At 39.2% G+C, this 23,910-nt stretch overlaps 1 protein-coding gene across 3 annotated transcripts in view; it reads right to left on the reverse strand.

Moving 5' to 3' along the window:
* Window positions 1-23,910, reverse strand: part of STK39 (serine/threonine kinase 39) — a 264,560-nt gene that overhangs the window by 139,854 nt on the left and 100,796 nt on the right. For all 3 annotated transcript variants that reach the window (XM_081261265.1, XM_081261264.1, XM_081261266.1), the window contains exons 6-10: window positions 23,438-23,547; window positions 23,077-23,178; window positions 20,228-20,361; window positions 11,980-12,028; window positions 11,812-11,877 (exon numbers count right to left, since the gene is read on the reverse strand). In XM_081261265.1, coding sequence (XP_081117391.1) covers window positions 11,812-11,877; window positions 11,980-12,028; window positions 20,228-20,361; window positions 23,077-23,178; window positions 23,438-23,547 — 461 coding nt within the window. The remainder of the gene's footprint in view (window positions 1-11,811; window positions 11,878-11,979; window positions 12,029-20,227; window positions 20,362-23,076; window positions 23,179-23,437; window positions 23,548-23,910) is intronic.

Consider the following 23,910-nt stretch of genomic DNA (forward strand, 5'->3'; position numbering starts at 1 on the left):
TCTGTAAGAGGTAAAATAATGAAAAACAGAAGGACTCCCAAAGAAATGGCATCCAATCACTGAAAACTTTGGTGGAGAAGGAGTTGCTTCAGATGTGTTCCTGAAACCTTACAATTGGTCCTAATAGGTAAGTAAGTTCATTGTAATTGTTTAATACACACACACACACACACACACACACACACACACGTTACATGTGTGTGTGTAAGAGAAACCTTTCTAACTTTAAAATTCATCAGTAAATTAGGAAATCAGATACCTTATGTTTAAAACCAAAAAAAAAAAATCATAGTTTTTCTAAATGAATTTCAATAGGAGTCCTTAAAAAAAGTATCACTACTGTGTGCGTTGGCAGAATAGCGAGAACCAGCAGCTTTACCTAAAAGCAAGGCTGTGGCTGCTGGGTTATTATGCTCTACAGAAACAGGAAGAAAGAATGAAAGAGCAGGATGAAATCCACTAACCTCAGACATTCATTTCCTTAAGAAAATAAAAGGCAATCCTCACTTGACATTTAAATACTTCCTTATGCTCACACGTACAATACACCATTCCTTCCTTACAAAACGTTCCCTGATTCACAATAAAAGGGAGAAAGCAAAGGGGGGGAGGCCTTTATGAAATCCCTGTTATGATCCAGATACTGCACAAGCGTCGGATATAAATTGTCACATTTCAACTTCGCAAGAACCTGCAAGAACCCTTAAGAGTAGGGAAGGTGAGGAAATCAAGACTCTGAGAAAACTTGGTGACGTCGCCCAAGGTTCAAGGCCAGACAAGGGCCAGTGGGGATGCAATCTCAAGGTTAAACTTTTTAAAAATGTCCCAGGCAATCATTCAAGGGGAAAAAAAGAGAAAGAAAAAATGGACTTTAGAACTCTAGAAGTTACAAATGGCAAAAATCCTAGGAGATCTGAACCAGGTATGTAACCAAAACAAATAAAACCGGAAAAAGTGCAGCGTGGAAATGGGGCGATGTGATCTGTGCCTGGAAGTGCTCGGCATGCCCAACACCTGGGACAGCACAAATGGCTGATGTGGAACATCCATAATGAGCGCTCTGAAGCCATCAGCCAACAGATGAGGAAAATGGCAGCGTCGTTCCTTTCAGGCTGGCAGCTGGTTTATCATTTGTTTGTTCTAGACAGAAGAGTAATGGGCGAAACACCTCCCAACACTGCACAGTCAGCCACACTGAAAACAGTTCCCTGTCCAAGAACAGGCTGCGGAACGACAGGGCTCCCCATACCTCTCACTACCAAGGACTCTTTCCTAATGTCTGTAAAGGCCCTAAGTGTTCAGAACCCCATCACCAGCTCCATATGGATCAGCTTTAATATGCCGTACATTCTAATCTCTCTTGGAGTTACTGAAGGTCTCAGATTGCAAAACTGCCAGGAGATCTGGAATTCTCTCTGCAAATCAGCTAACTACATATCTAGGAGAATAATGAAATAAATGCACCTAAATAAAATTTTAATACTGAAAATAAATAATAAAATTTAATAACATGCTAGGCACTGAACTAAGCATTTCTGGGTGTCTGTGTATGTGCGCATGCACTCCGACATGTAATAAAATACTATCCACGGATGAAGAAGCTAAGATTCAGGCTTGGGTTTGAAATACAATGCCTCCCATTTTAGTAAGTAAATATCAGTAAGGTGATATGAATCAATAATTATAAGCCATAAGATGGGTGCAATGGCATGGACCTCAGGAGGCTAAGGCAGGAGGATTGCTTGAGCCCAAGAGTTCAAGATTAGTCTTATCAAATAGCAAGACCCCATCTCTTTAAAAATAAATTATAAGTCATATATTCTTTCATCAAGCAATTCCATTCCTAGGACTTTATTCTAACAAAATAGGTAACATTTGAGCAATAATCCATGTACACTGATATGCATCCCACTGTGGTTAATAATAAAAAACTAGAACTAATCTAAATGTCCACCAAAAAAGAATCAATTATTATTTGCACTCATTCTTGCAGTAGAGTATTATCCGGTAAATATGTCAGCCTATAAAGATATACACAAAGATCTGAAGTGAAAACGCAGTTGGGATACAGAGCAATAACTACAGCATAGACTAATCTCATTTTCTGGGAAAATGACTCTTTGAACTGAAATGCAGTTCTGCTGAGGATGGAGGGGGCTGACAGTCCCAACTAGAGGAAACAGCCCCATGTACAAGGGCCAAAAGCAAACAGACACATGGAGAACTGGGGATAGAGAGTGCAAGAGAAGGTTTAAGAATGAGAAAGGAACTGGCCCATGCCCACACAACAACCTCCTTCAAAGGGGCACAGTGGCACATGCCTGTAATCCCAGTGACTCAGGAGGCTGAGGCAGGAGGATCTTGAGTTTAAAGCCAGCCTCAGCAATTTAGCAAGGCCCTAAGCAACTCAGCAAGACCCTGTCTCTCTATATAAAAAATATATTTTTAAAAAATAATGGCTGGGAATTTGGCTCATTATTTAGCACCCCTGGGTTCAATCTCTGGTACAAAAAAAAAAAAAAAAAGAATCTAGTTTTCTCCCTAGAAATCAGTGAGAAACCACTGAACAGAATGCATGTCATAGAGGAGGCACAGGCAATATAGCAGCTTTTCAAGGTAGCCCCATGAGTGAGTGGCTGAGCCAGGGTCTAGCTAAAATCTGTCTCAAGAGCTGGGGTTGGCCTTCACCTTCAAGCACTGACTTTGGTAGCCCCAGCTCCCTCACCAGGGCTCCTCCTGGGCCTTTGCTCTGCCCATTTCCCACAGCCTTCCTCAAAGCCAGTACATTTCTCTTAATCCAGGGGCCTTCCCTGGTCCTCCCCAATTTACTTACATCTGCTAACAAACTGGGAATAAAACAACCCAAACAACTTCAGATGGCCTTTCAAATTTGGGTTCAATTAAAGGCTGCTGTTTGCATTCCTTAGCTCTATTTTTGCTTTGTAAGTTATACAAGGGTTTCATTACTTTGTGTGTGTCTGCGATAAAAAAATAAATAAAAGTCATTAGACACACTTCGAGATCAGTATTTGAATCTGTCAGAAGTAATTCAATGGAAAGCTTAAAAAATCCTTTATCAAAGCATGGCCTTAACTGGGTCCCTTCAATTTTAATTTGTTTTAAAACTACTGACTTTAAAGTTAAAAAAATATATACTTGCTTTTTCAAAAAAAGAAAATATAATTGAATCCTGAATCTCTATTAAGCCAATCACATTTCATTAGACCAAAAACAAGTACATCCTGCCCCCACCCTCAAGGTGGTTTTTCAGGGTCCTGTACCCCCTGCTCACCTCAGCATATTCCCTGAGACTGAATGACCACAACGTGAGGGAACAGGAAGTGAAGCACTTGAACTTCCTCCCCTTGACAGTGACATTATTCTTTCCCTAGGATGTGCAAAATTTCCATTTTTTTCCATGTCCTTCTCTTTCCCTTCTCCAACATGTCATATTCATTTTAAAGATTTGCAGGATCATGATAAAGAAATTTTAAAATTATTTCTCCTAAATGAGGGAATAAATTATAAGTAATCCTACATTAGAGAAAACTAAAATTAATTCAAATCTAGTTTTAGAATACCTCATTAATTAAATATGGCTTCAGGTAAAAGGAAAATGTATGTACTTGCTGGCTTCGAGAAAAAATTAAAATAGAAAATATGCTCTACTGTAGATACAACTTTTTTTTTTTTTTTTGCTGTCAAACAACTCAAAGTCCGAAATTCATAGTGATTAGATGATAAAATCTAACCATTCTATTTTAAGAAAGGGCAGCAAAGGTGAATCAAGGTAATTAGCCGGCCCAGGACTCTCAGAAAGTTGATGAAAAAAAAAAAAGAAATGTAAACCTGAGTCCGACACTTGACACTCAGGAATACAGCACCAACTGAAAAACACCTTGCCATTCTCCTTTAAAACTAAAAGATCTGCTTTACCTCCCTCGTGCTCTAACATTAGCTCCCACAAAGGATATCACCATGACTCCACAATTTTGCTCCCTGAGCTTCTGTCCAAAAAATAGTCATTAATTGACCAAGGCAGTGCTGAGCACTGGGGACACGGTGAATAACGTGACACTGATTCTGCTTGCGAAGCTCACAGGACTCTGCAGGAGGTAAAAGTGTAAGGAAGCAAACTACAAGTGACACCAAGTACAACAAGGAATTAGGCCCAAGAGGTAGAAGTTGTGGGGGGACCAGGAAGGGAGTGGGGGGACCGTATGAGAAAGCTTTACAAAAGAGGTCTTAGGCTCGGAAAGGTGCAAGTTCAGGAGGAGTTTTTCCAAGCGTCAGGCCCTGGTGGATTACCAAGGATGCTCAGGGAGTGTGGGATGCACAGGTAGTGAGGTAAACAGGCATGCATGCAGTTCTCTCTGCACATGTATGTAAATTAAGCTTCATGTACACAAGCATTTGGAAAAAGTTAGCAAATCTCCCCAAAGTAAAAATGATTGCATTTGAATATGCAGAACTCAACATGTAACTGAACGTGATGTGAGAACACTGACTTGCCCATTCATTTTCAGTAAGAGAGAAAAATCAGTCCTCTACAAAGTTGTAAAAAAAAAATAGTATCTTTTAAAATACTTTCAGCCTATACATCTTTTGTTTCTTATTCTCCAAAAGTTGACCTCTGAGATTTGTAGATGTTTACAAAGCTCAGTGTCTTCAAAGACACTTCCAATCTAAAAAAATACACACATTTCCCATAAATGGGGACCAGCAAATCACAATCTCCAGGGTGAAAAGCCAATGTTCCTAGTCAAAAGCAATCAGAAAGGAGCCACTATTCCAGAATATATGCTTTTTTTTTAAACCCAAATCACCCTGTGCATTGAAAACAATTCCCTATGATGCTTTTCTCTTGTCCTTTCCTCTGTGCTTATCTGTCTAATTCACCTCCAGCACCAACAACAATCAAGTTCTTATAGTGCAAAAGGAAGAACTCCACAGCTGCAAGGGTTTGTCTAGTAAGTATGCCTGTCTGAAATGTACTATTCTGATAGCACCCCCTAGTGACCAAAAGCACCACTCTGACCAAACTCTGTCTTCTAAACCAAACAAAACCAAAGCATTTAAAATTTAAAAATTGATGAACATATGCATGAGCTTACACTCTGGGAGTACCTGTCCCAGTTACAGTCCCAATTAAACCAACAGCTTTAAACTTTCTAGTCTACTGTTCTCTCAGCTCCAAAAATAGGAAAAATAATATCCTCCATCACCATTGTCCTACCTTTTATCTGTGTGGGCTCCTGAATGAGATATACAACCAACTGTTTATATATTTATATATTACCACTGTTTCTACACAAGAGTAAGAAACTAAGCAGAGAGAAGTCTGCATTCTCAGGCCCATTTGAATCATCAGGAGTATTTTATATTAAATCCATAACATGTGGAAATTGTTGTAGAGGCCTGTTTACTTGCCCTTCATGATTAACATACACTTTGAATCCTCCCTACCTTTATTTACTCAGCTCTAAGGAGAACTGCAAAACTTTCTGGAAATAGCTTGCCATCACCCCAACTGTATATAAATTTGACCCCCAAATACTGGAAGTTCTCTAACCCTATCTTCAAAATTGAGACTTTTTGTTCTGACATGAATAATATACATTTCTTGGATTTGGTAATAGAAAATGTAATATAAATAAATTAATTTAAATTTAAAATAAAAGTGGTAACAATGAAAAGTACTTAGACCATCACCTTGAATCCTCTGCCAAATGAAATACCCCCGACTGACTAAGGCTGCTGCTTGTGTTCATAGATCAGTAGGGAGCTAACCTACCTTTTATCCCTTACTACCAGACTGGTCTGATACCTTTCAAAAGCCAAAACTTTTACTGTTTGACTAAAACTTACTGCTGCCCTCTACTGGGAAAACTTGGAACAAAACTAAAACCAAGCATGTCTCTATTTGCACCTCAGAGTCTACTGTTGGAAGCAGCTGTTACAGTAGCAGCAGAAACAGAACAGCAGCAGAGGTGTGGCCCATAGCAGCAGCAGTCCTTCAGACTTATGAAAACAATAGTGGCATCATAATGAGGAAATTGTAATAATGAAAGCAACATATGTGATCATAAATATAGAAACATTTGCTATAATGATGATAACAAACATTTATTGCGTATTTTTTCCCAACCACTGTGCCATGCATGTCCTATGAATTGCCAAATTCAGTTCTCCCAACATGGGAGGTATTACCTTTGCTGCTTAAGAGTGAGAAGACGAGTTTCTGACAAGTGCTTAATAACTTTGGATGCTATTATATTCTCCCTAGACATCTCTCTACGCTTCAGACTCTCCAAAGCCCTTTTATCCCCTTACTCCCTTTGCACCTGCTCAAATTCTGGCAAACTTCCCAGGTTCCTACTGTGATGCTTTTAGCATCTCCTAGTGCTCATAAATAGAGTGGAAACCCTCATGCTGAGAATGACAAATCTACACCCCTTTTCCTACTTACTCTATGTTACTCTGCTTATTCTTGTCCACTCCTTTTTCCTCTTCTTCCTCCTGAGGTATGATTTAGTAGAAAGTGAAAAGAACCAGAAATAAGAATGGGGTCCCACTCCTGCCTCTGCCAGCCTTGGGACTTTGGGCAGGTCCTTCCACCTCACACACTTTCATGTGCTGAGTATGGTAATACAGCTGCCCCATCTGTCTTCAAGTATAACTGTTCAGCACAAACAAGGAAAAGCTATGAGAGTGATCTGAAGAATATCTGATGCATGTGAATTTAATTCTTATTGCTCTATGTCTCTTCACAAATACACACATCAAACCTGTCATTGGTAGAGAGGGTTTGCTACAGTGAGAGAAAGTCCTGGCTCTTACCCAGTGCCTGCATCTGATGAGTCAGGAAAGAAAATATAAAGACAGTTGAACAGGAAGCAGCAGTGAAATCATGATTGTATTTCTTTTCCTTCTTGAGGGTTTCTATGGACTTTTTCTCCATTTCCTGCAAGGCAACAGCAGTAGAAGACATCTCCATCGTCCACCCCCCACTGTCAGAACTCTCTTCAATCCTGCCTTCTCTACACACTTAAAAAAATGTCCATTATTATGCAGACACAATAGTCATTCTCCTTATTTACATGATTATCATGACATCACTGTGGACCAAACCCCCATGGCATGTCAAACACACAGCCAGCCATCCTGCACAGATCAGCGCTCATCACCCTGCAGCACTGAGTAACGTGGCTAGCTCCACTGTATGGGTTAGGCCCAGAGAAGGTAGGCAGCTCACCTGATGAAGGGAACAGCTCTGGTATCCTTCTTTTCAGCCCAGATGCAGGAAGTAGAGCAGAACCATCTTCACTTCCTGCCTAAATCTTCTAGCAAAGTGATCCTTATGTACTGGATCACTTAAAATCAGGGAAATCCTTACCTATGAATGTGCAGCTATAAAGACATACACCATAAATATTTCCTTGCAAAAGGAAAGACCATTCTAGATTAAAGGAGACACAACAACTAAATAATTCCAGGATCAGACAAATGACATTAATGGGAAAATTGACAAAATTAGCAAAACTCTGATTAGGACCTAAAGTTAAATAATAGAATCAGATCAATGTGAATTTCCTGATTTTGATAACCGTACTGTTATAAAAACACATAGGGCAAGTTATTAATACACAGTATTAAATAAATGTGAATTGTAACTATGTCTATTCATGGATTCCTAAGCACACAGGAGGATCAAATAGGGCCAACATCCTTAGGTCCTTAATACGAGAACAACCTCACAGGCTCACATAAGAAATTCTGCTTAGTGGTACAAGACTATAAACTCAGCTACAGAAGAAGCTAAGGAAGGAGGATTGAAAACTCAAAGCCAGCCTAGGCAATTTAGTGAGAACATGTCTCAAAATTTAAAATAATAATAATAATGGACTGGGAACGTAGCTCAGTGGTAAAGCAATCCCGGGTTCAATTCTCAGTACCAAAAACAAAACAAATCCAAGAAAGACAAAAAGAAATAAAAATTCTGGGAACCCCACAAATGTGTCCCAATCTTTCCAAAATACAATGGTTCTACCCACATGTGGCAATAATGCGATATCCTCTTCACCTTCCAATAATAACTAATCATTTTTAAGTTTCCCCTTATGTGGTTAAGAAAATGCAGGCAAAAGCTCTGCAGCAATTCCACCTCCCATGAAAACACAGAAAACCACCTAAAAAGCACTGGGTACTGCTTCTCCCACCTTATCCTTTTTCTGGCCAATATGCTCTTGGCTGAGCAGTTGGCAGTTAGACATGTGTGTAACTACTAACTCTTTGCCCTTTGTCCCACCACATGTGGGTTTCAGAAAACACCTGAACATGAGGATGGGTGCACTGACTCAAGGTTCCCATCACTGGCATAAAGCTTACACCCCAGCCAAAGCTGAGAACTGCATGTTCCTACGGAAGATGCACATCGCCCTAAGCATCTGAATTCAATTTTAACAGATGATTGACATCCTTCCCCACCTACTAAATTGAGTAAATGACAAAACGTACGTGATTAAGCTTCCAAATCTCCAAAGCTGGCTGGAGACAGGCCCTTAGAGAGCCAGCTGAGAGGCAGTAATGACATTAAAGCCCTCTCTTCTCATGCAGAAAGATAAGTGAAAAGTTGAAAAGAAGTTATACAACTGCACTAAACTCTGTTCTCAAGGGTCTTCACTGGCATGTTCTTACTTAAGACTATATAGACCACCTTAGGATCCAAGAACATCAAATCTCTCATTACCCTTCACTACATGCCTCAGGTAAGAGAGAATTTCCATTTTACAGACAGAAAAATTAGCAGCACCAAAGAATCAAGAAGATCCCTAAACAACACTGTCTATAGGCAAAAGAACCCAGAAGGAACCAAATACTCTACAATAAGAAAACAAATATCCTTAATTTCTGCAATTCACACACACACACACACACACACACACACACATACACACACACATACACGCACACATACACGCATGCACGCACACACAGTTTATAACACTAAATTACCAGAAAAGCAACGGTGGTATCTTATTTATTTTTTTTTTCCTGAATTAAAACCTGGATGAAGACAAATCACCCACCCTCATGGAATTATGTGGCTTCCAACCAATGCATTGCAGCCTGGCCAAACAATGTGACAGGCTTCTTGCTCTCCCTTGCAAAAGAACAGCACTGGTAGGTTCTGCAGAATTTTATGGAAGCAGTTGCAAGACTAGCCTATATTTTTTAAATATGAAAAACATTTGTGTTAAAAAAAATCTCTCTTATTGTGGTCACCATAAGGGAGAAGAGCATGTTGCCTGACTAAGAACTTTACTAACAGAACCAGTTGTCATTTAAACAATAGTGCGTGCACAAATTATTTGTTTCTATTTTAAAACAACAAACTGAAGTGACAAAAATCAAAGCACCAGCATCAATAAGAAGCCTCTGAGGAACAAATCTACACCTTGGAAAGCAGAACAACCAGGAGACACCGGAGCAAATAGGAAAGCAAGTAGCTGAAAAGACCTCACTAAAAAGAAAGAATGAAAGACACAAGTAACATGAAAGACCTTTGTACCAAATTTGAAAAAAAGCAACTTAAACACTGTAAAAAAAAACAAAAACAAAAAAAAAAAAAACAGGGAACTGTGAAGACATCCTAGGATAAAAGTTTCCATTGCACTTGAGGATTGAATTAACATTTACTGTCTATGGCCAAGTCTGCATGAGAAGTTTCCAGGAAGGAACATCAAGTTTGCTGACCAACATCACAAGGTAAAGACAGGGAAGGAGGTGCTCACTATTAACAGGAATCCTAGGAGCAAAAGTCTGCTAGGCATTCAGGGATTCAAGTGAGTGGAAAACAGTTCCAAATGGCCTTTCCTCCGTTTATTAAAGAACATGTGATCACTCAGCCAGCACTCACCTCTGGGCACATCTCAAGAAGAAGAAATGCACTCTGCTGATGATGGCAAGGAAGCAAACCTGCCAGCACTGTAATCCCAGCTCCTCAGGAGGCTGAGGCAGCAGGATCAAGAGTTCAAGGTCAGCCTGGGCAACTTAGAAAGACCCAGTCTCAATATTAAACTTTTTAAAATGGGATGGGGATGTAGTTCGGTGTTAGAGTGCCCCCAGTTGAACCCCCCAGTTCTGAGCAAAAAATAAAATAAAATAGAGAAGTTATGGAGGGTAGAGAGAAGTTATGGAGGGATACGTGGAGAGGACCTTGTGAGTGATCAGATGGAACAGGCAAGGTAGGGAGGAGGTATCACATAGAATCCCAGTGTCCTGAGGCTGGGGGAAGAAATACAATGCACAGGAAGCTTGGGAGAGATGGCCAACTGCTTGCATGTGAGGTGACTAAAAGGCTGACCAGCTGTGCAGCACTAAGATGAAGGTCTTAGGCTAAAGCTCTGCAAAGGAAGCAGGCCTAGAAAACCTCGCTGGCTATGAGGAAACAGCTAACAGGATGAAAACAGGTGAAACTTCAGTGAAGAAGAAAGCAAAGCCGAATACCAAAACACCAGTCCTTTGCAGATGTGTACTGTGCAAGCCAATGGCTTCCACACTGCTTTTATCCTCTCTGGCACAAAGTTTAAAAATCCCACCAAAGGACTCAGGGCCAGACTCCAACACACAGGGAATCTCTCCAGGCTCGACCCTCAGTCTGCAGTTAAGGAATCCTCAAACTCTGGTCAGGCACTTCTGGGTTCTAATCTGCTGCCTCAGACAGAGGACTTCTCTGTGCTGCCTCGGTACATGCACCACAGGATGGACTGTCTGCCCAGTTTCCCCTGTTCTCTCAGAGACAACAGGGGGACCAACATCCCCAAAGCAAAAACAATACAAACCACCACATTCTGCTGGTCCAGGAGAGGAGCTCAGATATCTACACATAGTGGGTCTGTCCTTGAAGTCTACTTTAAAATTTGTTTAAACAATTCTAAAAGCATCACCTAAATGCATTTTCTACATTATGTTCTAGAAAAGGCAACCTATTAAGTTAACCTTCATTACTTATACCCTGGGTGTAACGACATGCATTCTCTAAAGCACATTTCTTTGCCAATTTTATTTAGAGCACAGACAACTCAGATTCATATCAGCTTTGTTTATAACTTTAACAGGGGCGAGGGGAAGAACCTCCCTTTCTAAATTCTATGACTATGTAAATACTTTAAATTATAAATGTTTAATATTTAAAATCAAGCTAAACCAAACCAGTGGTTAAATTTTGTTAGAGTTCATGCCAGAATGAACTTAATTACAAATAAATAAAACTCTACATAAATGCAAACATCAATAAATACACTCACACATACATGCCATTTTAAAAATCTAAAAACTAGAATGGAAAATTTTTCAGATTGTCGTTAACGTAACTTAGTCAGCATAGGTAGACTACAAAAGAGATCACAGATCTTTTACGAGGAAAGAATTATGTCCCAGAAACATTCAAACAACCATGAAAAACAAGAGTTTGTCATTTTCCATTTAAAACTGTGTTTAAAATTGACCATTCCTCTTTTACAGATCACAAAGAAAAGATATTCAAAGGCATTTTTACCTCCTCAGTATTCCAACCTCATCCACTCTGACCTTCTTTCAACAAAGATGATACATGGAAAAATGAAATCATTTGAGTTTCTCACAGTTTCCACACCCGAACACGTAACAGCAAACCCAGCTAACCAAAAGGCAAAGGCAGTGTGTCTAGGTGATCACTAATCAGGACTAAACAACATGTCCTGAGTATGTGGGAATCATTTCCTTGGGTGGGGTTCGGCTCCTGCAGGGCAATGGGACAGTGGCGCTTACCTTCTTGGCTCTTTGGGCTATGTCTGGCGTTCTGGTAAGCAGCTTCTCAATCAGGTACTCTCTGTTCTGCAAAACAAATGATCCCAACAGTTTAACACCAAACATGATACATATGAATTCACAGTGATTTCAAAATAGCAGATTGACTTGGGTTTTTAAGCATGTTACCTTGGCTTTCTGGAAGAATTTGCATTTTAAAAGTTCTGCTGCTGTGGGCCTGAAAGATCAATAATAAATTAGAGTTGAAACAATGATCACTTGATAAATACACTGCCTTGATGATACAAGTTAACCTTACAGTATTTCTGGAAGACTAATTTCAGGACTAGCAAAACCAGAAACTAAATTAATCATGAGTTTCGGCACCAAATAAAATAGTGCCAGTTTTCCAGTTCTTTCTAAACACCTCTACTGCACAACACATAAACTCCTGTAAGTTAAAAGCTTGGGGCATGATCAATTTTTCATTCTTCATTCTTACACTTCACTAAGTGAATTCAGTGTTTCTAGAAGGTGACAGACTGACATGTCTGTAAGCTGAATTCCTATGTTTATTAAGAAACCCTACAAGCAGCAATCTGACCCTGTCAAAGAAACTATAGCCTACTGTGCTCTGTGATTGCCCAGGAGCAGCAGTTACTGAAAGGGCCCACAGATCCTGTGTCCAAGCTCTCTCTGCCTGGTGAAAGAACCTGCTTCAAGTGTATATGCACCACTGTTCATAGAGGAAGGTAAATGTGGTGGAGATTAATAAATTGCAACTTCAGCTGGGCATGGTGGTACATGCTTGTGATCCCAGGTATCTGAGAGGCTGAGGCAGAAGGATGGACAGCTTGAAACCAGCCTGGGAGACTCAATGATATACTGTCTCAAAATAAAAACTAAAAATGACTGGGGATGTAACTCAGTGGTAAAGCACTCCTGGGTTCAAACTCTAATACCATCAATCAATCAATCAATCAATCAATAAAGAAATACATGCAAATTGTGGTGTTATTCAACTTGTTTCTCCATCCTATATTTCCTTCAAACTGAAAGTTAGGTCTGAAGGGTCAATTAGGTTTCACATAGCATCTGAATGCTGATATGATGCTAACAGTTTTTCATATTTTATAGCATTTCAGATTCAGATTTTAGACTTTTGAATCAGGGATACATAACTGGTAAAGTCTGCAAATATTCCTAGATCCAAAATAACCTCAGAAATCTGCAACATTTCTGATACAAGCATTTTTGATCCCAGGTACTCCAGCTGGACTTCCTAGACTTCTTGCTGCAGCATCTCAGGCACAAGTACTGTGAGGCTATTTCACTGTTAGTGATGTTAACTTTAACCACTTGGTCCCCAGGCCCAAAGCTCTCCACTGTAAATGTAGGTTTTCCCTATTGCAATTAGCAAGTATTCCGTTGGGTAATACTTTGGCACTGTATGAATATCATGTTCCTGAAAACCTTTCCCCTAATGGCTTTAGCAATGTGGCTTTTAATAATTGTCTCATGCAAAGTGGCAGAAGACTAGCTTTTTACTTCTATCATTCATTCTATGTTTAACTGACATTCTTCCATAAAGAATTATTTCCTAGGCTGGGGCTGTGGCTCAGCGGTAGAGCACTTGCCTAGCATGTGTGAAGCACTGGGTTCGATCCTTAACACCACATAAAAATAAAAATAAAGGTATTTCTATCTACAACTAAAATTTTTTTAAAAAATGATTTCCTTCACCAATAGCTCCTTCTAATAACTTGGAATTGTGAGCTGAGGATATAGCTCAGTAGTAGAAAGCTTGCCTAGCATGCCCACAGCCCTGAGTTCAATCCCCAGCACAGAAAAAAAAAAAAAAAAAAGTCACACAGAAAAAATTTACTAAATCTAGAGTATAGGACAGTTGGCCAGACATCTCCCCAAAGGGAAAGGGAAAGACATGAGGGAACTCTTCCAGATTGCAACAGACTTAACAAGATATAAAACCAAATGTAATACATGACCTTTGACTGAATCCTGCATTTGGAAAGAAAGAGACAAAGCTACAAAAGACACTTGAAAATGATTAGAGAAGTGTGAATGTGCTATAGAGCAGTAATTTTAGGAAGCTACTATTCATTTTCTTAGGTGCAAAAAAGTATTGTGGTTATGTAGGACACATTCATTTTAAAGGCAAGTGAAGTATTAAGTCTATTATTCACTTTGTTTTAAACAGTTGAGCAAATGTTGGCAGAAAATATGGGAAATGTTAATAATTGTTAAATTTAAATCCTAGTATAGAAATAAGCATTTTTCTATTTTTTCACATTTTCTGTATGCTCTAAATCCTGGGAGCCTCAAAAACTGCGAGTTGCGTAAGCATCATTGAATATCATTGGGCATTCTTTCAGGCAGTGATTACTAAAAGTACAAGGAGTATTACAGTGGGGCTGGGCATGCAAGTTTAGAAGATTCCTAGTACTTGAAATGATTAGAAACCATGCTTCAGAAACTGGAAGCTCCTCTAAAGTGTTCCTAGGGACCAAACCCAAGCATGAAAAAGAATTAGGAGACATCATTGAGCACATCGGTGCCACAAACAGGGGCCATAGGTGTATTTCTGGGCAGTGAAATTTTCTACTTAAACTGTTATTACTTTTTCTTTCCTCAAATTTCAAGTGGAACACTGGCTACAGTTACCTGATAAAGGACCTTAAGTCTCCATGTCCGCTACAATAAATAGCTAGCAAATTGCTAATTGCTTTGAATAAATAAAGGCCTAAATAACAGGTGGGCAATATTCCTTGGTAAACTCATTATATTTATGAATCTGCACCTTGGTTAAAAAGCACAGAACTTAAGAAAGAATCTAGCCATTTTTAATGACATAACTTTGCTTATTATTTTAATGCCTACTCATCCTGATCATCAGCAATATTTCTAGCTTTTTACTTCTATCATTCATTCTATGTTTAACTGTCATTACACAGGGGCTGAGAAGGATTTTGTGGCCCATGTGACACCTCACAACATGAAACAAAAATTTTTAAACTAAGAAGGTGGCTGGGTCTGGTGGTGTACCCCTCTAATCCCAGAACTCAGGAGGCTGAGGCAGGAGGATCATGAAAGCCCAAGAGCTGAAACCAGCCTGGGCAATGTGGCAAGTGCTGTCTCAAAAAAAAAAAAAAAAAGAAAGAAAGAAGGAGGAAGGAAGGGAAGAGAGAGAGAAGGAAGGAGGGAGGGAAAAGAACACTATAAATAACTTAGATTTTCTCTAAAAAGTAAAAGCAACTCTAAGATCAAGATGATTAAGAAAGTCAGGGCCACTATTTTGTTTGAAACCCTCATGGTCTCATCTCTGGCCAACAGGTAAAACAGCCTCCTAGTTCATCTCTCTGCCACCTCTTGCTCCTCATTCACTGCATCATCACAATGCTGCCCATATTAGTACCTAAGAGGGGGGAAAAAAACTGACCCTTTCTTATTCATCCTCAGAGATTTCCGTGGCCTGAGATAAAAGCAAGTTTTCTAGATCTGGATTCCTCCATCATCTCCCTCATGCCCACGTACTCTCTCCTTCAGCTACAATGATGTTCTCACCCATCTCTTGATCTTTCATGACAGGGAGTACAGTGATTTTCCTGCTTCAAATTTTTCCATAACCAACTGGCACACCTTGCTCATCAGTCAAGAAACAATTGAGATGTCATCATTTTCAAAGGCACCTCTCCCAGCTCCTGGAGATAGAATGCACAGCTCCGACCCCATGCTCACCATGCTCACCCCGCACTACACACACTCCCACTCTCCATTCATCTGGATCTATGGCCCCACCTCCACTTCACTGGCTCGGGAGCCCTTCCAAATCAGGAACTACACAGGATTTATTTTTATATTCCCAGTGCTTAGCACAGAACAGAAAACTGCGGTAGCTCGATTTCATATTATCATCATCTATGAGGTGAAAGTGACTTTGCTAGACATGTGGACCCAGTACTGTAACTCCTGCAGCTAGATTTAGTCAGGACCCAAATCTAAGCATCTGTTCAGTACAGTGGGGATTGTGAGAAAGATGCAATAAAAAGGAGACTTGTGCTAGTGGAAAAGAAAAAAAAAATTAGGGACAGGAAAGAGAGATACTTAGCAGAGAGAGGTGCTGAGCTGGGGAGTCAAAATGCCTCCCTTACCCTCTCACCTCTGTGCTTCCCATTCTCCTTGTGCACAGGAAAGGTCAAGTCTAGCACCAAAGTAGAGAGGAGGCTGGGAAATGCCAGGCATACCTTCAGCTCCAGGACTGGGAAAAGGCTTTCCCTTCCCCTGCAAGGTCATTTCTATGGTAACCAAAACTGTAAAGGGGAAAAGCACAAAAGAAAACCCCTTCCTCTGCACTTCTCTCCACCTCTGGCCTTCATCAGTAAACATAAACATACGATGATATAAGAAACTGAAAATGGTTCAAAAAACCCACAATCTCCCCCCACCCCCAGGCACAAATGGTAAGCTATAGATCATTCCAAATCTATACAGAGAGTAACTAAATAAAGCGTCACTGTTTCCTTGTCCTGCTCAAGTCAGCTGAAGTGTTTGTAGCTGTGGGGTGCAATCCCACGTGTCTCAAACCAGCTACCTGAGGAAGTAGGGGGGAAAGAAGCAGGAAGAAATGGAAAATGACAGAGGGAAGAGAGTGGCAGAAGGTGCTAGGAAAACAGAGGTGCCTGCTGCTGCTTAGATCTCAGGGTTTGTTTGGGGTTCTTTGTTGTGGCTTTTAGCCTCTCACATTCGTTTAGTTTTATGCCATAGAAACTGTTGATGTGGAGTCATAAGTGCTCCTGCCTTTCAGCTGAGTTCTTCAGGAGAAAGAATTCTGCACAGTCATGTCTTCTATGGTCACTAACATAATATAAATCCAGACACTGTTTTATAAGAAATGCTAAAATGCTAGCAGCAACCAATATAATGGTCCAGGCTTCCAATGATGTTTCCATTTTAAATCTTTTAAAAAAAACAATGCAGTAGTCTTCAAGTACTAATATTCTCAGAAGAAAAGCTCTTAGAGGATCCAGTTAATACATATGGATGAACTAAAGTCCACTGAGACTTAAAATAATTCTCAAAGGATTCAGAATGAATATGCTATAGTATAAATCGTTCTAACAACTTGCATTAATAAGTTTTAACAGCCCACTGACCTCATGCAGAGCTGCTCTTCTTACCCCATCCCCCTGCCAAGAAATAGTCAAGTTTTTATTCATTTCTAAAAGATTAATCTGTGTGACATCCACCCCCTTGTTGCTCAAAGAAAACGTTGGTTCTTTTTATAGTTTGTCACCCATACAAAGCATGTAATCTATAAGATCATGGCTCATTTTTTAAAGAACTAGCAAGATGTTCTGCTACAAAAATATAAGTAACTCTGTGTCTATGCTAATGCATAGACCTCCAGGAGGCATAGAGCTCCAACACCCCAGCTCTCTCTCAGAAGGCAACCCCCATGAGCTCTCAAGGTTGACAAAAAGCTCAGCCCTCTACAGCAAGCCTGAGAGCTCCTACACAGGAGTCAATGAGTCCTGATTACTGTTTCCCTGTGATACTTTTTTTCTCATTGCTCAAAAGTTCTTAGCAATATCAGACCTTTAGTACCAGTCAACTACTTTCAGAATACAGGTAGATGATCTACATGAAGGAAATAGAAATAAAATTTACCCCAAAGTTTCCATCAACTCTTCAACCCACTTGAATCTGGTTCTGTTTCTGAAATTCTTTTCAAAGGGCCCAAATCACCCCCCAAAATTACAAACACCCAAATATCTCCAGGAGTTCAAGAAAGAGCACCAAGTACTTATGACAGACCTGGCACTGTGCACATAAAGATGAATAGCACAGGTCCTTCTTCACAATTCATGGAAAGTTTGGGTGTGTAAATCAACATGTACACAGTGTAATTGTGTGTACATGCTACAAAAAGCCATATCATCAGCATGCTGTAATTATTGCATAAGGTTACAGCAGTTCCATTTGGTCAGGAATAAAAAAAAAAAAAAGGCAAATAATGAACAGCAATCTCAATTCCCTGAGCATTCAAGGACTCCTCAGGCACTGTACCACCTCTGTCTGCTTTACATACCTGATTTTATTCCATCCTCCAGCAAGCCTGTGAAGTCAGTAGTATAGGCCCACTGTATTGACAAGAAACTAAGGAAGAGAAGGCTAATGCAGAGTTGGCAATGCAACCCAGATGTACCCCACTTGAAGATGTGGCATTCGAACTGAGTATAAAAAGAAGATGGAGAAGGGACAGAGGGAGGGCAAGAGTTCTTGAATGGCAATGTGCAAAGGCTCAGGGGACTAAAAATATTCTGGAATATTCACAATTTCAGAATTGCATCACTCAGTTAAATCCTTATCAATCTGGTAAGAAGCACATATTTTATTTTAAAATACCCTATGTAAAAATAATACAATATCACTTTTTTCCATTGTCACTTTTACGAATCTTGTGTGTGTGTGTGTGTGTGTGTGTGTGTGTGTTTGTTTTCTAACTCACATACATTCTCCAAAACGTGTCTTTCCAATAAAGTAAAGAGCATCTCAGGAAGTGGATGTATCACTAGTAGAGACTTTAATGGTTGGTTCTGGAGAACAACTAAACAATCTTGAGGGCAGATGAGGTTACAGAGAAAATGAATAAGCAATTAACACTTTGTCCATCAATAATGTTCTCAGGTAGTCTAAGGGAAAGATTTCATAAGAATGTGAATACATAGCATATGGCTCTTTTTTAAAGGATTTCATTTATTTATTTATTTATTCATTATTTATTTATAACATAGAACTTAATATTTCAGTTCATATAACATATGGAAACCTGGAAAAACTTTCAAGATTACTAAGAAATAAAAGTGGTCCGTCAAATACATTGCATGTCAATCTAATTTGTTTTGACCAAATTAAAAATTTCCTAAAGAAATATACTGCTCTATCATTAAGTACACTGGCAATTCCACCCCACAGAGCCATGTGCTTACCAGACATTTTGCATCACAGCCACTAGGTGGGATCTCAACTAGTTCAAAACTCTTAAAGACCATCAGGAGCAATGCAGAACAAATGGAAAAACAAGCAGTCCTCTCACTGAGCTAGGAAAAATCAAACTCTGTCTTCTTGGTGATGTCAAAGTTTTGCCAAACACAAGGGAAGACAAGCAAATGCTGAGGGACCAAACTGCAATCTAGGTGCATTTCTACCCCAAAGGAGCAAAGAAATAAATCAAGAAACACTGAGGAAATGAGTCCTATGCAACAAACATAAAAGGACAACTGAAATGTTTGAACAGTTTTGAAACATCTTATAGCATTATTTACAATAAATAAATTCAAGATGCTGGGCTGTTTAGTCTTCTTGACTATTTGCTCTTCTGAAACATCCTGCAAAATGTGTTTAATCCAGAGAAGGGCAGCCTGGCTCAAACAGGAATTTACTGTGTGATGTTAAAGGCTTAACAAGTTCCATAAAGATTAAGGCAGAGAATAAAGGAATCCCTTGTAGCAGGAGGGTCCATCTCTATGAAAGAAAGTTTCAGAAGAGAAATCAAATTACTATGTTTTAAAATATAAGTATAAAATTGGACCCTTGAGTGGGCTAGGGTAGACCGCAGGTGGAAGGCATCCTTTCCAGGTCTGAGATGATGATGCCACACACAACCAGGTCTGTACAAAGGGATCTTCCCAGGCAAGGCATTCATGTGGTACACATCATTAACATTCTGCTCTAGGGAAAAGAACACTGAGCTCCATGATCACTACCCAGGTTATTTCAAAGTAACAGAATGTAAGAAGGAAGAAATGAATTCAACAGACAGACAATCTAGATTGCAGGGCAATAACACAGGAATAAAGAGGAAACACTAAAGTTAATTCAAAGCCATTTGCTTCTGTTTATAGGATTAATATTTCTAGGTAAAAATCTCCTTAATCTTCTTTACTGATAATCTTTTAAACAGCACAAACAACTTGTTCTACAACTAAAAAGGAAGCTCATGCAAAATTCAATAGTTCTGCCTGGTTTAGACTGGTGCTAGCCGGATATTCAAATCCTGAGAGGTCAGCTCAACCTACAGTGCAGAATATTGGCTCAGCTTCTGAATGAGGCACTGCCAATTTCTTTTGATTTCGGTTTTACTTCATTTCCTTTGATGACAGAGCCCACACCTAACAAGTACAATGAATCTTATTAACAAAAATTTTCCTCTGCCTCCCAGTTGTCAACACTTTCCTTTTTTCCCCCTTGGACAGACACTGTCTCCCACTAACAGGATAGAAATCCGGGGGCCAGAGCAGTGTTCCCTTGAGACTAGAAGTACCTTCCCATTGTCCTCACACAGCCTCTCCCCATCCACAAACAAAGCTTTGTCAGGATTCAAACCAGGTCATTAACTCCTCCACGAAGTTTGACATACCTTTTGGAAGGATCTTTTTGAAGACACAGTGAAAGTAATTTTCTAAAGGACTTGCCATACTTTTTCATCATTTCTTTATCTTCTACTCCGGTTTCTAAAGTGGGTGGATCATTTTGCAAAGTCAACATTAACACCTGCAGCAGAAACAAGCATGAAGACAGAACCTCAGTATAGCAATCGCTACAGTGGAATTTGTTATTTTTTACAAAAGCATCAAAGACTCTGGTGACTCAAAATGGAGTAGGGAGGAAGAGCATGAGAAGAAGATTACCACTAAATAGGGAAGAGAGGAGGGAGGAGAAGGGGAATTGCAAGGAAGATGGAAGGAGACCCTCATTGATATACAGAATACATGTATGACTAAAATGTGAGGGGAAAAAAAAAAAGAAGTGTGTCACATTAGATTGGGTAGAGAGAAGTGATGGGAGGGGAAGTGAGGGGATGGGGGATAGGAAGGACAGCAGAATAAAATAGACATTATTATTGCTGTATGTATATATGTGACTGTATAATTTTCTCAGAAAAATGAGAAATTATACCCCATCTGATTCAAATGTATGATATGTCAAGATCATGGTACTGTCATGTGTAACTAATTAAAACAAATTTTTTAAAAAGCATCAAAAATCCTCCTTCATTAGGTACAAACATGCTTTTCCAAGAGTTTTAACTTTCCAAAAATTGTGTACTAAAAGCTTTCATTTCCCTCTGCCAATCTGTTCATGTACCCTTTAACCTTTTTGTTGCTCCACTGACAGAACTTACAAAATGTGCTGTATGTGTTAAAAATGATCTTCCAAAAGCAACCAGGACAGGGCTTTCTGGGAACTGGCTCTCCCAGGGCCTCAAGGAGCACGTAGCTCCAGCCCTGTCTGGTTGGGAAAGAGAGTGGTGGAGGGGAGAGAAAGGCACATTCATGTGTGCAAGCCATTCACACATGGGACCCACCCGTCTGCATGGCTTCTGTAACATATTACCAAACCTAAAAATAAAATCACAACATCCCAGGAGGTAACATGATTTCCTTTTGGAAAAAGAGAGAGAGAGAGAGAGAGAGAGAGAGAATTGCTAAAAAGGCTTGGCAAAATTGAGAAAACAAGATACTGAAAGATAGCCAGAATATAATTGAGTTATGAAAAACCATAATAAGTCCAAAAGGCCATGCTGCATTGGGGGCGGGCGCGGGGGGGGGGGGGAGAGATGGACAGAACAAAATGAAATACAACTTCTAATCACAAAGGTAAAAATTCCACTCTTTTGCACTAACTTTAAAATTATTTACTTTCAAAAAGTAGAATGTGTAAAAAACTACTGACCTACAAAATGAGTAAACCTCATTAATGCATAAATCAGTCCTAATTTATGCAAATGCTATACATGTCAAGACTCTTTTCAAACACTTTCAAATGTGTGAATAGATGAAGGATGAAAGTGACAGTTCATTGTTTGTGGAGGATAATAGCCAAAATGGAGGGGACTGCAGATTCTGAAGAATCATCCTAATGGGCTTCAGGCTAGGATGGCAAATGCCCTTTGGATTCAGATGAGAAGTGCCAAGCAATGAGAAAAAAAAAAGAAAATAAGAAGAAAAACTGGATGAAAGAAAAAGTCCTCAGAGTGACTTCAGTACTTTATCTCCAAAAGGGTCACTTTTATTATTCATAATTGGATTTTAAATGTTCTGCTAAGAATCAGGTATGGACAGAGAGAACAGACAGACAGACAGACAGACACACACACACACACACACACACACACACACTAAAATCTTAACCATGTTAAAAATATAAAAAGAAATATATACAGGAGGAGTGGTAGAGAGCACAAGCTTAGCATTCACAAAGTTATAGGTTCAATCCTCTGCACCAAACAATAAAAAAAAAAGAAAGTAACTACACTAAAACCTTAATATAGATTTTCTGTTATTGATGAAATTATGGATGGTTATTTTTCTTCTTTGTTCTTATTTGTACTTTCAAATTTTCTAAAATAATAAATTATTACTTTTTGGAGGGAAGAAGGGTCCTGTAGCTCAGTCCCAGGGCCTTTCACTTGCTAAGCACGTGCTCTGTCACTCAGCTACACCCCCACCCCTACTTCTTTTTAATCAGTAAAGCTATTTAACTTGTTTATCCTTGGTTTTAATGTTTTTAATTCTCCTAATTTTTTTCCCAATAAACATGAAATATCCACAGACCATATTCTTTTTAAAATATCTTCATAATTTCCATTAAACTATTTCAGCCTCAAAACTAAACCCAGTTGAGGAAATTAACCCTTATGCTACCAATTAAGAACTAAGAAAAATAATGACTATGGTCTGATAAAAGAAAAACAAAATCCTGAAAATAGCATCCAAAGTACATGTTGCTTTGTGAAAGCATTGTGATTCGCTTACATTAAAGGAGCCACCGATGTTACACTATAAAGGCAGGGGTGACAATGGTGCAGATCGTGGAAAAAAAAAATCTTAAAATCTGGGAAATCCATCTGCAAAGATGACATCACCATAATCTACTCTTAGACTTTCTTTGAGGACCTGGGATTATGCTGCACTCAAAAGATTAATGACCAGCATTTGTCATAGCTATAGACCTCTATGAACCAATCTGATCACATTCTTTCCTCAAGTCTGTGCTAGCAATGCAAATCAAATTTCAAAGCTGGGAATTGTACTTCTTTTGTCCACTCTGTCCACTGAGAAAATCAAACAACATTCAACTTGACTACACCCCTCCCATTCATTCTCCTAAGGTCTGAGAGAAAAATAAATTTGTTCAAGAGCATTAGAGAATAGATGCCATTCAATCACATTTCAAATCCAACATATTATTTCCAATAGTAATTACTTTCATGGGAGGGTATTTGTGATAAGGCGCTGCTCCTGTTGCTAATTCAATGGCCGTTATTCCAAAACTCCACATGTCAGCCTTGAAGTCATAGCCTCTCACCTAAAAGAAAAAAGACAGAAAACAAAAAACAATATGATGGAGCAGGCATGTTACACATCACAAATTCCACATTTTTATCTGAAATCCAGAGTTATTCATGCATAACTTCCACATCAGTTTGCTAAGGTCTAGCAGTTAGAAGTTGAATCAATGTACATGATGTGTTCTACTAAAATGACTGATGTGAGTGAAATGCTAGTGTGTTAATGATATTACTAACTGCACTGTATCAACCAAGATAACCTCTATTTTTTTTTACCTGTTCCATGACTTCAGGTGCCATCCAACATGGGGTGCCAACAAATGTTTTTCTTACTTTATTCCTTGTAACATCACCCCCTGTTGCTAAGAATGCACTTACCCCAAAATCTGAAAGGAAAAAAAAATCAACATTATTTTGGGTAAGACATTATTGATTATAAATTCTGATTCTTTCAACATAACTCTTCTGGTGAGCATTACAGTGGCAAAGAACCATTGCAAACATGTTCCTGGAGATCTCTCAATCATACAAGGGGGTGGTCCTACCATATGCCATCCTGCACACCCTAATGGGTCAGCAAGTCCCCTGGCACCAGAGCTCAGCATAACAAATTATGTTTTCTTCTGAAAAGTTATAAAAAGTCATAATGTATCATAAAGAATTACAACACCAATGAAAATATAAACATTTCCAAAGCACCGAATATAAAGTTGTTTTATCTTTAGACAAGATTAATTTTAGAAAATCAT

Source organism: Spermophilus citellus (assembly GCF_964194105.1).
Source record: "Spermophilus citellus genome assembly, chromosome: 11".
NCBI classification, from domain to species: Eukaryota; Metazoa; Chordata; class Mammalia; order Rodentia; family Sciuridae; genus Spermophilus; species Spermophilus citellus.